General features: G+C 49.2%; 2 protein-coding genes across 7 annotated transcripts in view; both read left to right on the top strand.

Moving 5' to 3' along the window:
* ZBTB40 (zinc finger and BTB domain containing 40) overlaps nucleotides 1-15146 on the top strand; it is a 34938-nt gene extending 19792 nt beyond the window's left edge. For 2 of the 4 annotated variants that reach the window (XM_040651415.2, XM_015297223.4), the window contains exons 7-19: nucleotides 358-494; nucleotides 934-1132; nucleotides 2058-2191; nucleotides 2608-2776; nucleotides 6703-7110; nucleotides 7605-7811; nucleotides 8766-8930; nucleotides 9370-9584; nucleotides 10175-10337; nucleotides 10672-10758; nucleotides 11057-11232; nucleotides 11917-13179; nucleotides 14028-15146. In XM_040651415.2, the coding sequence (XP_040507349.1) occupies nucleotides 358-494; nucleotides 934-1132; nucleotides 2058-2191; nucleotides 2608-2776; nucleotides 6703-7110; nucleotides 7605-7811; nucleotides 8766-8930; nucleotides 9370-9584; nucleotides 10175-10337; nucleotides 10672-10758; nucleotides 11057-11232; nucleotides 11917-12108 (2252 nt within the window). In that variant the 3' untranslated portion in view covers nucleotides 12109-13179; nucleotides 14028-15146. Of the gene's footprint in view, nucleotides 1-357; nucleotides 495-933; nucleotides 1133-2057; nucleotides 2192-2607; nucleotides 2777-6702; nucleotides 7111-7604; nucleotides 7812-8765; nucleotides 8931-9369; nucleotides 9585-10174; nucleotides 10338-10671; nucleotides 10759-11056; nucleotides 11233-11534; nucleotides 11708-11916; nucleotides 13180-14027 lie in introns of those variants that run through there. The other 2 variants (XM_040651416.2, XM_004947527.5) reach the window with 2 other exon arrangements.
* EPHA8 (EPH receptor A8) overlaps nucleotides 12987-15510 on the top strand; it is a 58086-nt gene continuing 55562 nt past the window's right edge. For 2 of the 3 annotated variants that reach the window (XM_040651418.2, XM_040651419.2), the window contains exons 1-2: nucleotides 12987-13179; nucleotides 14028-14116. In XM_040651418.2, coding sequence (XP_040507352.1) covers nucleotides 14032-14116 — 85 coding nt within the window. In that variant the 5' untranslated portion in view covers nucleotides 12987-13179; nucleotides 14028-14031. The remainder of the gene's footprint in view (nucleotides 13180-14027; nucleotides 14117-15510) is intronic. The other variant, XM_040651417.2, reaches the window with a different exon arrangement.

Raw genomic sequence — 15510 nt, 5'->3', positions numbered from 1 at the left:
ATGAAACTGAAGAGTTAGTGGGAACTTCTTGCTACCAGGGCATCAGAATAGACTGAAAAACATTTTCAGGTGTTGTCTTGACATACAAAACCACACATTTACCCACTCTACTTGGCTGCAAACCAAGGTGAAACCAAGTGTCCTGTGATTAAGTGGTTGGCAAGCCCTGCCTATGGCAGGGGCTTGGAACTAGATGGTCTTTGAGGTCCCTTCCAACCCAAGTCATTCTATGACAAGACTGTTTTAGTGACTAAGGGAGATCTGGCTACCTTGGTGTTTTCAAGCCCTCTGTAGCTCTTGAAGCCCTTTGGGAAGATGGTGTGGTTGAGCTGTTCTTATTCCTTCACTTTCATTCAGCCAAATGGAGTTTGGAGGATTATGGAGCCCAGCTGCTAAGACGATACCAAGAAAGGTTAGTGGAGCACCTCACAGACACCCAGATACTGCTGCGTGGGATTTCTGCTGCACAGAGCCTAGCTCCTGCTGACAGAGAGGTAAGCAGTCTCCTGTCTGCGTGTTAAAGCTGATACTGGGAGCAAGGTGTCACAAGGACTCTTTTTACTCCTTGCTTTTAGATTTACTGGTTGTCATGGCTTGGTTTTGGGGCAGTCCTCCAGCAGGATTCAATTTAAAGATCTCTCCTTAGCATCAGATAGTGGGAATGAAGCGTTTGTGTGTGTGAAGGTGAAGATGGGCAAGGAAGAATGGCTGACCTGGGGACTGAGGAGAGATGAAGCAAGGAAATGTCCAATGTGTTTCAGCAAAAGGTTGGGCTTTGAAGTGGTTGTTGCTTGGGTTGTATTGTGAGCCAGGTCTCAAGCAGGGAAGGAGTAAGGGAAGGCTGGGGCTGGGGCAAACCGTGGCCTTGGCTAGGGTGATGCTGGGCAGATGGATGAAGTCACTCGTTAGCACCTCACTGATGATCTTTTGAAGGCAATGGAACAGATTGTGAAGTGCGAGACCGGCTCAGGTGGCTTCGTCTCACTCGTGTCTGCGGCGCTGGAGGAGCAGTCTCTGTCTGTTTCTGTGGTCTGGCAGCTGCTGCTGGCTGTGCGAGAGGCTGAGCTGCCGCTGAACGTGCTCATGGAGGAGATCCAGAAAGAACCGGGTGCAGAGCTTTTCTTCCAGGCAGGTAAAGGTCTCGGTCTCCTCTGCACTTTTCCCACTGCTGGCAGGATGTACTTTCTAATTCCTTCCTCTCCTCCGCTGCAAGTTTCACAGACCCTTTCACACTCCTTCCTTTGGTGTCTGGAAATACCTTTTTTTTCCCAGCGTGTCTCAAAACCCCATGTCTTTTTTGAAACAGTCCATTGGGTATGCGCTGGAAAAACACTTCCATCCACAAATGCCACTACTTTGTTTGTGGCTCTGTGTGTTACAAGGGCCATAAGGTTTTGCTGTGAGCAAACCTTTTGAGAGCTGGCTGCCATTGTGTGCTAAAAAACAGCTGAAGGCCCGTCAGACTGAAAACATGGGTTAAACTGGAGGTCTGTGTGCAGCCTCTCCCCTGTCCCCCCCAGAGCCCTGGCCTCTGGCTTTGAGTTTCCCTGCCAGCTGTGGGAATCTGTCACTGCATTTCCCTACTTGAAAACATAACCTGTGCTTCCCCCCTCCCTGCACAGTTGCTGAAATCTCATGAAAATTGATGGGTTTGGGGTGAATGAGAGGGGGGAGGCTGTGCACGTGTCTGTACATGAACCTGAGACTCACTTGCCCATGGTGAAATGCCTGTATGATAGCTATCTACATTTGAACTTTGTTGCCTCTGTGCTCAGTGCGGAGAAATCAGCACTTCTGGTGCATGATGCATGTGTCTCCTTTTCATGTGATATCCTTGGAGGAGGCATATGGTCAGATGGCTGTGTTTTAGGCTGGATGTCTGTGAGGCAATGAGTGTAACCAAAGTTTGCCTGGAGCTGCTCCCTGTTTCCTGCTCCATAAGAAGGGACTCCTGCTGTTAACAGATCACCTTTAGCTAAGCAAAGCTACGTTTAGGTTCTCCTTGCATATTGCGTTTCCATATTGGGTTTTTAAAAACTTCTTATTTTCCTCTTCAGTTGCCACCAGTGAAAGCACAGCCATTGAGATCATCCTGCGGCACAGTGAGCTCATCTCAGAGGCCATTAAGCAGAGAGCAAACCAGGAGGGCTTGGCTCCAGGGGAAGCAGGACTCACAGAAGCAGTGAAAGAGGTATGAAGGGGTGATGCAGTGTGTACCCCTCTTTGGAACCAGCACAGTTTGCATTCTAGAGAAAGTTATGCATAAAAGACAGATTTACAGGTTAGGTAAACTCAGTGCTGTAAGGCATTGAGAAACCTCTCTTTTGATGAAAGTGGTTTTAAGTAAGCTAATGCCAAATCAGAAGGTCTGAGAATTGATTATTTGTAACTTGTTTTAGTCCAGAAATTCTCTCTCCTCATGCTCATACATCAGTGGAAGGGCAAAGACTTGTTTGGAAAGATAATTTTTTTTCCTGGATTCTCTGAGCAGGTTCCCAGCAGTAAAGATGGAACAGAAAAAGGGAGATTGCCCTCGTTTCCAGACTGTCCCGACCCTTGACAGCCCAAATTTTGTCTTGTGTTGTTTTCTTCTTTTTACTTGTCTAGCTACTGAGTATTTCTGCTCAAAAGGAAAGCTCAGAGGCCTCCTTGAAAGCAGCTTTGAGTGCAGCACAAGAGAAGTCTGTCCCAGCCATCAAGATCTGTCAGCTGCTATGCAATGTCCACGAGTCTTTCCCAGACTTGCAGCCGGTGATGCAAGAGCTAGGGCATGTGGGTAAGGAATGCACAGACTTTCATCCTTCTGTGGTCGGTTACATATAGCACTGTGAGTTTTGGGGAGTTTGAGTGATAGCAGACAGCAGTATCCTAGTGCTATAATGTGCTGACTTGCTCTATGTGTGGATACTTCACAGGCTGATTGTGAAAAGCTCGCATCTGAGTGCACTTGTCTCGTGAAAGGATGACAGTGATGGTGCACTTTGTAGTCCCAGACTATTCCCTGAGTTAATTGTCTCACTGTGCCTTAATTTGGTTTTGCTATATGTACATTTTCCAGAGCAAATGATCCCACAGAAGAGTCCCACAGCAGTAGGTGAGTGTTATGTACTGTAGCAGTTTGACAAAGGTACGAGTGGAGCATATGCAGATAGCAATTTCCTGAACTTCAGAAACAAATGCATATCAATAACTGTGTATGAGACCCTGCCCTGAGCTATGGAATTATTTCCAGCTGAGCTGAATTGTGTCTCTGCATCCATCATTTGAAGGAAAAATGCTTAACAGGATTTGGTGCTTTAATGAAAAAGATAACAGAGCCAGAAAGGCAACTGCAGGTTTGCATTCTCTTGAAAAGGATGCAAATGTGGCTTGCTTCTTCTGTCTTCTCACATATGTTTTTATGTCACCACATTTCCCAGTGCATCCAAGTACAGATGTTTTGGGCTGCACAGTCTGATGGGATGTATTTTTATCTGAGCACGGATGCTGATTCAGCTCAGTCCATCCCCATTTACTTGTGGTGCCAGAGCTGCTTAGCATAGACACAGCGTGGAAATACAGTTTGCTGGCCAGTTAGAATAAGCAGCCTGTTATTAGCTTTTTGTAGGGGAAGTTGGTTTGAAAGTTTGGATCAGGACCATAACTGGGCTTTATGGATGAACACCAGCCTACTGGCTTTGACACTTGCCGTTGTTTCATGTTTGTCAGTGACAGGCAAAGCAAATGTTCCCTGTATGCCAGTAAGGGGTAGAGAGAGAGTGGCCATTCATCAGACTGCTTCTGTTCCTGAGCAATAGGTTAGGGTGGTAGATGGGATTGGATGCATGCACAGAAGGAATCAAGGACTAGGTTACTGCTTATAGAACTCCTTTAGCATAAATGGTCTCCCTGAGAAATGTCCTATGCTGTAGATCCAGTATTCATGCCCAGTTCAAATCTAATTTTCCCCTCTTGAAACTCTGTAAGAGCTGCTGCCAATCCATCTGGCCTTTTTGCCTGGTCATGGCTCTGATGAGGATTTCCAGAGAAAAGGTGATTCCTTCTCATCTGTCATTCCTTCTCTGTCCCCTGCTGAAGCTCCAGTCACTTGCTTCACTTGCCTTAACCCTAACTGACTGTGGGATGTGCCAGGACTGATGCCCTGGTGGCTCTAGAAGAGGTAAGCCAACAGAAAACACACGTCTTTGAAGGTGCAGTCCACCTTAGCTGCTGGACACCTTGCAGTGCTTACCAGTGAGGGACTTGGGGAGTCAGCTAAATTGCTCTGGCAGATGCCTGCTTCTCTGGCACCAATATCAAAGAGAACAGACTGCTGTTACTGAGCGTCTTGCAGGGCTTCAAGCCAAGGAGAGGCTGAGACATAAGCAACCAAGAAACAACATCAAAAACAAAAGCACTGGAAAAATGGTATCTGCTTGGCAGAAACATGTATTTTGTATGAATCGATCCGAGGAGAATTGCCAGTCACCAGTCTCTTTTTGGCATCCACTGATCTTTGCACTGACATCCCATATCTTCATTTTAAGACTGATCTCCTCAGCTCTGGTATCACAGCTTAACAGCCCTGAGTGGTGCAGGTGGCGTTCTGGATCAGTAGCCATGTGGCTCTCAGCATGAAATGTGAGTGATAACTGATGGCCTCATGTTTGAGGAATGTGAGCTTCTATTTCAAACAGAGAAAATCTTACGTTTCTGAAGAACATACGTGCCCCAAAGAGATGCATACAGATTGCATTTCCATTGGAAAGCTATCTTTTTTTACATCTCCACTGCAAAAAGAAAGAAGATATATCTCTTCTGATATCTGTCTATCTCACTGGTACCTAGTGTAGGTGAGCTGAGCAACTTATAAAGCAACAGGTCTTCCTGTGGAGGAATCTGCTTCCATCTTCAACCTCATTCAACATCATCAAAATAACAAGTTGGTTTCTTTGATGGAGGTATGATATGAAGTCTATTGGTTTTTCCTCACTTCTGTAGCTGAAGCACTCTTAATGCTTCAGCTGATGCTTGCAAAGACAAGATTTGGCTTTTCCAGCTATCACTTCACTATTGAGCTGCTTTCCAGGACTTTTTAGAGTCATTTCTTGGAAGTGTGTGTTATCCTGGCACAGGAGTACAGAGTGTTTGTACCTACTCATTGATTTCACATGATCTGCTTCAACTTTCATTCAGAACTGCTCTCTGGTGGTGGTAGCATCACCCTGCAGATACAGAGGGCCACTCCTTGATGTTTTTCACCATGAAGGTGAGCTCTCCCTGCCTTTATGACATAGTCTTCTGCTGTTGTGTAGGCCGAATGCTGTACCTCTCCCAGAGCCATATTCCAGCACATCTGTATACTCTGGAGTGTCCATCCCTGTGAACCTGGGCAGCACTATCACAGGCTTAAGAGCCAGAGCACCATAAGCTAGCACTTGGCCCGATGGAGTCTACGGCAAACTTACTCACTTCAGTCCCATTCTGATTATGCTCCTGCTGTTGTGGCACTTCCAGGCATATCCAGTTCTGGCTTCTTTAGCATGCATATCTTCATCCACATTCATCCCTTTTTGATATTCAACATTTCAAGATTCTTGTTTGCTTAAATCAGAAAAAACTGTCAGTGTTGGTTATAGGGATGAGGGAAGAGACCTTAGGGGTGAAGAGTGTGTATTGCTGTCTTGACAGAGGAGGACAAACTGCACAACAGTCTTACAGTCTGTTTTATTCCCTTGACATATTCAGGGGCTGATGGGTCACCACTTGACATCTTAACATTTCTGAGTCGGTGTCCATTGGAACACGTCAACTGATTTCTGGTTGGTTGGAAATTTGGGCTTATATCACTGTGCAGGGAGAAAACTTTGCTGAGCTCTCCCTGTAATGAGGAGGGCAAAAATGAAGTTTTGCAAATACAGGCAGAATTTCCTGTGCATTGGCAAAATAACTCTTCAGTAGTTTCCATGACCACAGAATTGCATGGTTCTCATTATAACAAAGGAGCCAAATATATCTGTTTGTATTTTGATTTCTTCCATATGTGTATTCCATATGGGTCTTTTCTGTAGATTGAGAACCTTGTGCTTTTTGAGATGATGGCGTTACAGGGACTCTGAAAAGCATTAGACTTTTAAAGAAATGGATGTAATGAGTGACTTAAAATACCCCCAGGGCCCTAACCAGACGACTTGAAAGGATTCTAACAAGACTGTGTGTTCTCTTTAAAAGAGTTTGTGTTTGGAAAGTATTCCTGAGATTTCTTGTGATTTTTATGGCTAGATATCCATTGTCAGTGGCTGATCTAGTGGCACAACATCATACCCGAGGTTCAGATCTTCAAACATTTCAGCATGAGCCCAACATCATGTGTCTGAGCTGGTGGCAGACTCTTAGAAACGACAGTGATTTCTGTTCTTGCTAGGGGAAGAATGAGCTCTTTGAAAAATCTGCCTGTTGCTCTGACATCTAATTGAACCCCTGGTACATGTGGGTGGAATTCAAGGACCACTCCATGCCTCATACCATGGGTTACCATGACCACTTTTGGGCAGAGCTGTGTGCCACTGCTGTGTTGGTCAGCATGTCCACTGAGCATCTCTTGCATGCACATTCTTGCCGCAGAGGGATGACTTGCTGTGTCGGAGCATTCAGGAGATGGGAGACCAGGGGTTTGGTATTCAGGCCGGGTCACCACTCAAGCAGGAGTTGGTTTTTACACAGGGCTCTTGACTGAGGGAAGTGGAGAGAAACCTGGAATCAGGAAGTGGAAGGTGAACAGTGAATCCCAAGTGGAAGCTCTGGACAAAGAAGAGGACAGGGCAGGAGGTGCTGCAATCAAGGAACTGAAGGAACCACAGGAGAAAGCATCTTCCAAGAAGAGTTTCATCTGCAAAGCCTGTGAGAAGAGCTTCCACTTCTTCTGCCGCCTGAAGGTGCACATGAAACGTTGTCGGGTGGCCAGAGGAAAGCAGATCCAGTGTAGGGAATGCACTGAAGTCAAATTGACAAAGAAAGAGCTGGAGAAGCATCAGCTGGAGGTCCATGGAGCGGTGGGGACGGCCAAGAAGAAGAAGAAGCGTCTTCCTGTGTCGTGTGACATCTGTGGCCGAGAGTTTGCTCATGCTTCAGGTAGGGTTGGTGATAGCTGGGGGGAAAAGAGTGTTTGTTCTAGGGCCCCATGCACACACTGGGAAAACCTGGACGGCATAATAAAATGATAATCTTTAATCTTCTCCTCCTCCCCTGCAGCTCTGTGAGTGCCACGTGTGGGAAATGCAGCTCAGCTTGTTTCTCCTGCCCCACTGAGCACAACCGCTTTCTGATTAGTTCTTCCCTAATTGGTTTTCCACATGGCTCATCGAGGAGAAGTGAGGCTACTGGTAAATTTAAAAGCCTCCAAAAATAATTGAGCTGTTCCAGTTCTGTGGCTGGCTTAGCAGGACCAGCGAGAGGTGTGGAAGCTCCCTGCCCTCCCCACGGCCAGCTCTCAGTGCCCTGTGCCTGTTGGGATGGGGACCTCTGTGCTGAGTGAAACAGCAGGAGGTGCTTCTGGCAGGGCCGTGGGAGCTGGCACTGGGTTGCTGTACAGTACTGCTACACGGGTGTCCTCCTCTTGTCACCAGGGATGCAGTACCACAAGCTGACTGAGCATTTCGACGAGAAGCCCTTCTCCTGTGAGAAGTGCGGGGCCAAGTTTGCAGCCAACTCCACGCTGAAGAACCACCTGCGGCTGCACACCGGGGACCGGCCCTTCGTGTGCAAGCACTGCCTGATGACCTTCATGCAGGCCTCGGCCCTCGCCTACCACACCAAGAAAAAGCACTCTGAGGGTAAGCCTTCCCCGCAGGAGTGCATCCCCAATTGGGGCTTGAGGCTTGGCGTGCCCCATCCACTCCTTCCTGCCCTGCTTCTTCATCTGCCTTCTTGCTGCTGGCCTCTTTCCTGATCTGTGCATGTTTTGGGAGAGCCCGGGCAGCAGGCTGCTCTCAGATCTCCTTCACCTGCATGGTTTCAGCTGCTGACCCTTCTCAACCCCATCACTGCCACTGCTCCGTTCTATCTTCTCCATGTTAGAAGCTTGCCTCCTGTTAAAGGGATCTTCCTCTTTGTCTGTCTGTCTTGTTTTTCTACTGGGTAGCTCCGCTCTGTCCCTTCACATCTAAACTCCTGTGATGTGACTGCCTCCCTCTGGACCACCTGCCTTCTCCCATCCCTCCCTTCCCTCTGGCGGAATTTCCCATAATGTTTCACATCAGCTCCTACACTCAGCCCCTTCCACAGTCAGAGCTTAGCCATGCCCTTTTCAGCTCATGACTGCCGAGGATGTGTCACTGTGTTTGTAATTAATATGCTCAAGCATTATAATGTTGCACGAGTGTCATGCAGTTGGGCAATTAGTTTTGAATGTGAGACACGCCAGCGTATAATACCTCCAGACACTTGAGGTCTCTGCTAATTGAATACTCCTTGTGCTGGCATGATTTCCTCTAGGACCTTTCCAACTTAGTGTTGAATTGATCTGACTACCCCAGGAAAGCTTGTGTAGTCTGCAGTCTTGCAGAATCATAGAGTGACTTGGGTTGGAAGGGACCTTAAAGCCCATCCCATGGGCTGGTTGCTCCCCAGCAGATCAGGTTGCTCAGGGCCTTGATCACCACCAGGGATGGGGCACCTGGACAGCAGTGCCAGGGCCTCACTGCTCGCTTCAGTGAAAATTTCTCTTAAAAGCTGACCTAAATCCCCATTCTAGTTTAAAGCCATTCCCCCTTATCCTATTCCTGCAGGGAAGATGTATGCCTGCCAGTACTGCGATGCCGTGTTTGCCCAGTCCATTGAGCTCTCACGCCACGTTCGAACCCACACGGGGGACAAGCCGTACGTCTGCCGGGAGTGTGGGAAGGGCTTTCGCCAGGCCAATGGGCTCTCCATCCACCTCCGGTCCTTTCACAGTGAGTGTGACCAGCTGCCTCCCCAGCTTTGGGCAGCCCAGTCTGCGAGGCATGGCTTCTGCAGGGTTGTGGCAGAGCTGCCCATGCCAGTGGACACGTATGCAGGTATTGCTAGTTCCCATAGACTGGCTGGGTGTCTCATGGTGGGATTTTCCCTCCCAAGAAAAGCAAGAATCTTTAGCAGTTGGGTCCTGTGGATAGGGTTATCCCAAAGAAAACATCAGCGATGGCTTCCAGCAGGTTATGGGCTGCTGGGAATTCAACATGGGAAGCTTTGGGTGTATGCAAGGCCAAAACCTAGGTGTTATTTTTCATCTGGGAGCTAACAAGTGCTCCTTTCCCTTCTCTTTCCCCGTTCTATGAATTCTCTTCTCAATTCATTTCTTTTTTACCTTGCATTCTTCATCTCCTTCATTTTTGTGGCATCCCTGGGCACCAGACATTGAAGATCCCTACGACTGCAGGAAGTGCCGGATGAGCTTTGCCACCCTGCAGGAACACCGCAAGCACATCCACGAAGCCCACTCCCGAGAGTACCACCCCTGCCCTGACTGCTCCAAAGTCTTCAGTGCCCCATCCCTCCTGGAGCGCCACATGGTGACCCACGTCGGAGGAAAACCCTTCAGCTGTGACATCTGCAACAAAGCTTACCAGGTGAGCTGGGGCAGCAAGGATTTAGCCTGGCATGCTGGAAATTGCTGTTGCCTGTTACTGCATGAGGACCTCTCCCCTGGCCACGTGCACTGAGTGTCATCAGCAGAGAAAAAAAGTGCACATAGGAGGCAGAAACTATAGGGAAAAGGCAGGTCCGTGGAGACAGATGGGCCATGATTGCAGAGAACTGTGTACTTGCCTGTCCAGACCCTCAGGAATCTGTTTCACCTAAATTTCTAGCTGCCAAGAACTATAGGAATAAAAATACTCATATGGCGAATGGCATGCTTCAGTGGGAGTGTGTGTGGGAGCACATTCCTACAAGGCAACAGAAATTCGAAAGGAGATCTGCAGTGAGTAGTGAAATAGGGACGAGGGATTCTGCAGTGTTCAGCTCCTCAGGGGGTGTGAAGAGAAGAAGTGTGGCGTTGGCCGTTGGCCTGGGGAAGCTGTGTGGGTCTGGCTGGTGTCTTGTATCTGCTGAGCACAGTCCTGCTCTTACTGTTGTTTTTCATGCACAGCTTCTTGCTGTCATAATAATCCTGGAGCAGCTTTGGGTTGTAACCACAGTTTGGTCCTTATCATTGCAGCAGTTGTCAGGGTTATGGTATCACAACCGGACCCACCATCCTGATGTTTTTGCAGCTCAGAATCACCGCTCCTCCAAGTTCTCCTCCTTGCACTGCAGCTCCTGTGACAAAACCTTCTCCAGCACTGCTGCTCACCGAAAGCACGTCAAAGCAGAGCACTCAGGTAACAGCCCATTTCTTAGCCAGCAGCAGCATGTGCTGACTGCTGGCAGAGACATAGACAGAGACAACTCTTACAGGACAAGTTTGTGCATTCTGTTTACTTGCAAATCACAGTAAATTCTTTGTATAGCATAGCAGGGGGCAAGTCTCATCTCAGCAATTTGTAGCTCAGTTGCTCTTGGCTTCTTCTTGCCCTGCCCTGTTTCCAAAGGTGCTCCCTGTGTCTCTGTGCAGATGTGGTGTTGCTGAAGTGTTAACAAAGCCCTAGTCCAGAAGCACTGTCTCTTGTAGAAGACCTTTGGTGCACACTTTTCTCTTCATGATCTTGTTTGCAGATGTGAAGTTCCATGACTGTGAGATGTGCAAGGAGCAGTTTCCCACGCTGTCTCTCCTGCAGGTCCACATGAAGTGCCGGCACTCAGGTGTGTTACCTCTGCTGTTACTCACATTACCTGTGGCTCAGTGGTGTCTTGTAGTACTGTACTGTATAGAAAAGAGAGCTAAGTACCAGTTAAGAGCCATCAGCATGGGGAAACAAGGAACTGAACCCATGCAGTGAGTCCCCAGTGGGTTTTCAGCCCTGCACATCTTGGTCATTTGCAGCTCCCCGTGCCCTCGGGCTGGCCCTGGCCATTGCACCCCAGTCTCAGAATGGTACATCTTCCCCAGGTTCACAGCCATTTCACTGCTTGTACTGCTTAACCTCCGTTTGCTTCCCAGGGGCCCTGCAGCACCACGTCACCACTGAGCACTTCAAGCAGACAGAGAGCACCTTCACCTGTGGGCTCTGCGGGGAACTCTTCACCTCCCAGGGTGAGCTGGAGGGGCACTGCAGTGCTGAGCATCCCAAGGTGATCTTCACAGAGGCCCAAGCCACCACAACCCAGATTGTACAGGTAGAGACTGCTCTGTTTTGCAGTCCTCCCTTTTCAACCCTCTTGTTCTTTCCCATATCCACTTTGTGATAGCTGTCACCTCTTTCTGCACTCTTGATTAGAGGCATCCAGGACATAAGCCCCTAAGCCCAGAGTGCTCTAGGGTTGGAGTGCTCTGTGCTAGTGCAAGGCTGGCTTGCAGGAGGGCTCAAGGAAGATGCTGCAACACTTGCAGTCTGAGTGGGGTAGGGCAAAGACCTCAGCCCACCTGGATTCCCACCACCATCATTCATTCCTTCCCCTCCGTGCTTTCTTTCTTGCAGACTGCAACTTCCAGTGACAAACGTAATATTTCAGCCATCAGTGGAGATTAGCTCCTTGCATGAAGGATCCCAGTGTGTGGGATTCCCTGGGCTACCATTCCTCTAGTGTGTAATCATAGTATCTTTATTGTCTACGACTGCTTATGGAGCTAAATTATAGCAATTTTGTGGAGGTAAATATTTAAATGGTTCTTCTATTTTCTCTTTTGCATCACTGATATTTGGAGTTTGGAGTTTACCATTAGCCTCAAGCCTATTGTAATTGCAGTCCTCTGGTGTGAAGCTGAATGTTACTACAGGAGCTGGGCTGGGAAAGATGTGCATAGCAAAGTGACCACAAGGAAAGCAGTGCAGTGTCTGACTCAGTTCATCTTGCACACAGGTGATTCAGACGTCAGAGCAAGGAGCAGCAGAACACATCATCTCTTTTGATGAGGCCCAGCTCCCCGGCTCCCATGTCGTTGTGACGTTGCCTGAATCCCAAGCGAGCCAAGCTGGCTCAGAGCTGGTGATGGTGTCTATGGAGGATTTGTTTGATGACAAAGTGACTCTGATTTGTGAAGAAACCCAGTGATAGTGAGCAGTGGGTTCTCACGTGTGGCACCTGGTGCGCACTGGACTGTTTGTTTCCAGAGCCATACCTAGGCATGCTACTCTCACAAGGGAGGTTCAGGTTTGGGATTTTTATTTGCGTTTTTGGGAAAGCAACCCCATATAGATATGACTCTGACAAAAGAAATGGTGTGCAGCAAGGACTACATAGGTTTGTAGACATTCATAAGGCACTCACAAAGCTATTTCTGTCTGAGAGCAGCACACGGGATGTTGCTTTGCAGAATGCATTCACCTACCTGCTGTAAAGCTTCTTCGGTGCTGTGAGGATGCAATGCATTCATTGCAGCACACTGGCCCCTTTAAGACTAAAATTTCATCAAGTCTTTTTTTTTTTTTTTAATCTGCAGTTTCCTAAAATATAATCTGATAATTAATGGTTTGCTGAATCCATTATGAAGTGCAATTAGATAGATGCAGGGTTCCCGCGGCTCAGAGGGGACCGGTAGCATTTATCTTCCTTTCCCTAATGCCAAAAGGTTGAACTCTGCCGCTGCAATATTTACATACGGAGCGGTGATCCCTGCCACAGTCCTGTGGTGAGCAGCGCCTGCTTCATCACACAGCCCAGGAGATGAACAGATTGGAGTTTTCCAGGAGGTTTTTGTGACGCCGTGGTAGTTGGTCATTCCCGTTCCAGCTCGAAGAGTGGAAGTGAACAGCAAGGAATGTGGTTTGTCCCCAGGGCTTTGCTGCGACAGCGGAAAGGAGGAAGTGTCACTCCCACTGAAATCAGGAATGACCAGGAGATGGTGCTCAAGGTCTTGAGTAGTGCCAGCGGACAGGTGTCTGCTCCGCCGAGAGCCAGCCCTGCTGCACTGTGCTCCATCAGCTCCTGTCAGGCTGAAGCTCAGCCCCGGGCCCTGCAAATCGCTGCATAAAGAAGAGGCTGGAGCCGGAGGGACTAAAACACAGATGCTGCTGGGGTGAAGCAGTGAGGCCTGCACCCTGCACTCAGGTCAGGCTGGAGCAGTGAGGTCACCCTGGAGGGCACCATCCAATGGTTCTTCAACCACATCAATTAATGAGGGAGGTGGGTTTGTTCATCCCCATGCGTTAATTGGTGGCACTTAGGGTTAAGCTGGCACCTGCTTTCTGCACCACTGTCCCAACCCAGTGCCCATCCCGAGCACTGCAGGACACTGGGAAGCAGATGGGGTGCCGCAGTGTGGCACAGCCCCTGCGGTGTCGTCGTGTGCAAATCCTGTGTTGTGGGATTAGCTTCTTTATTTATTATTTTTAACACCCAGCCCATCTGTGATGTGATACCACTGCCCTGCCCAGGAACAAGGGGTGGCAGTGGCAGGAGCACTGAATATCTGTTGCAGAGAGCAGAGCGCGTCCCTGGGAGATGGGCTCAGTGACCTTTTGTAATGAAGGGGTTGGCTGGCTAATGGAGAGGGCTCGGTCACCTCTCCAGCAGCACTTAATGCCTCTAATCCGCCTGCAGTCTGCTGCCTCGTTGCTGAGAGTCCCAGTGCTTCCTCATGCCCCGTGTTAAAGCAGTAATTTCTTCTCTTGCATCTCCAACCAGGCTGTAGCACACGGCTTCCTCTTTGCCTCCTGTGCTCCATTTGTGATTCGTCTGAGCAGGAAATGCGTCCTGCTTTCTAATCATACTGAGGCAAACCCGGTGAACTGAACTAGCATTTGTGAGGCATGCAAACGTGGTGTACCACCATCGGGTCACAATATTGAAGGGGAACGGGGCTGGGGAACACCAGTGGGTCACACAGTGTTTGTCGCAAAGCCTGCTCTGGGGTTCTCTGCTTCCCAGAGCCTCTTGTAAACGAGGGGGGGCAGTTGGGATATCCTGGTGCACGTCCCCCTTATGAGCATGAGGTAGATGCCAATAAATGTGTTATTTTTCTTATTTTTCAGGTAGATGGGAGCTTCACCCCTCAGCTTGTGGAGAGAGATGGAGGCGTCCTCCAAGAGACGGAGCTTGCTCTCCTCCTGGCTGCAGTCAGGTGAGCAGAGCTGTGCTGTGGGATTCCAGCTGCCTGCAGAGATAATCCCTGCCCCTCTAGCAGTGCCCAACCTGCTGTCAGGCATGACCATGCCTCTCCCTGACATGCAAATCCGCCTATTTTTCTTGCCCATGGAAGCCGTGGCCATATGCCACCACTCCACAGCATCGCTCTCCTTGTCGCATTCACCCGCTGCACATCGAACCCGACGTCGTTTGCTCTCTGAGCATCCCCTGGCTGCTGTTATTCAGTCCAGTGACATAGAGGCTTTTTCCAGCCTGCTTACAGATCACAGCGGATTTGGCCGTACACAGGAGTAGGTCGGGGGATCCCCGCGGCGTGCACGAGCTTCCATTTATCAACACGACGTTTCCCTTGCAGCGAGATGGGTTTCTGTTAGCAGTGAGATCCCTCTGCAGCTCCTCTCTCCCTGGCTAACCCAGATAATCTGCCACAGCTCCGTGGGCCTGTTAAACACACACAGTGCTGCTGTCCTTGCGCACAGCCAGGGCAGGTTGTGAGATTCTGCACTCCCCTGAGCGTGGGATGCCGTCAGGTTTTTATTGGAAGTCCAAGCAAACAAATCTGGAAGGATCAGTGCTGCTGGTGGGGCGTTGGGTGCCAAGTTGTGTCCTCCTTCAGCTCTGGTGGAGAGGAAGGGGGTGTTACCATTGCTGTATCCCTTTGGGACCCTCCTGTGGTTACCCAGGCTGGGGCATGCAGTGTAATGAGAGCCCAGCTGTGTACACCCAGCTTCTCCCTGAGCATCCTTCAGGAAAATCAATGAGGAATAGGATTTGCCATGCTGGTCCAGCGTGCTCGGGGTCTTCTCTTTGGTCCCATGCTGCAGAGGTGACCATCCTTTGCTGCTCACACAAACATTTCTTGCAACAAACAGTCCCTCCTGGTGGCCCCCCAGCCATAGGTCACGTCCAGTCTAGTGCTTTCCTCTCCCTCAGAAGGAGGCAGCTGAGATTTGTGAGCGTTAGCTTCATTATTCAGCAATTAAAATGTTCCGGCCTCGTCGCGACGCGGGAGTGCATTAATGATTTATAGCGGCGCGCTTTGATTCGACGGCACCGGAACGAACTTTGAGAGCGGTGAATTCTGCTGAAATCCCAAATGCAGATCCCAAAATATTGTCCCTTGCTGGTCTGAGCCCGTCCCAACCCTCCTGTAGCCTTCTGCGCTTCCATGGCATGGTCAGCCAACACGGTGAGATGGGTTGGGGTTGGAATGGGTGATCTCAAAGATCTGTTCCAACCCTAATGGTTCTATGGTTCCGTGATGTGGGCAGTGGGCATGGAGGGATGGGTTGGCAATATCCACATTCATCTTATTCTCCCAGTTTGCCCCATTTTCCCCCCCAAATCCCCAGTATCCCCAACCTCCCA

Source organism: Gallus gallus, chromosome 21, assembly GCF_016699485.2.
Source record: "Gallus gallus isolate bGalGal1 chromosome 21, bGalGal1.mat.broiler.GRCg7b, whole genome shotgun sequence".
Lineage (NCBI taxonomy): Eukaryota > Metazoa > Chordata > Aves > Galliformes > Phasianidae > Gallus > Gallus gallus.
Note: the sequence above shows the minus strand (reverse complement) of the source record. Positions and strands in the feature narration are given on the sequence as shown.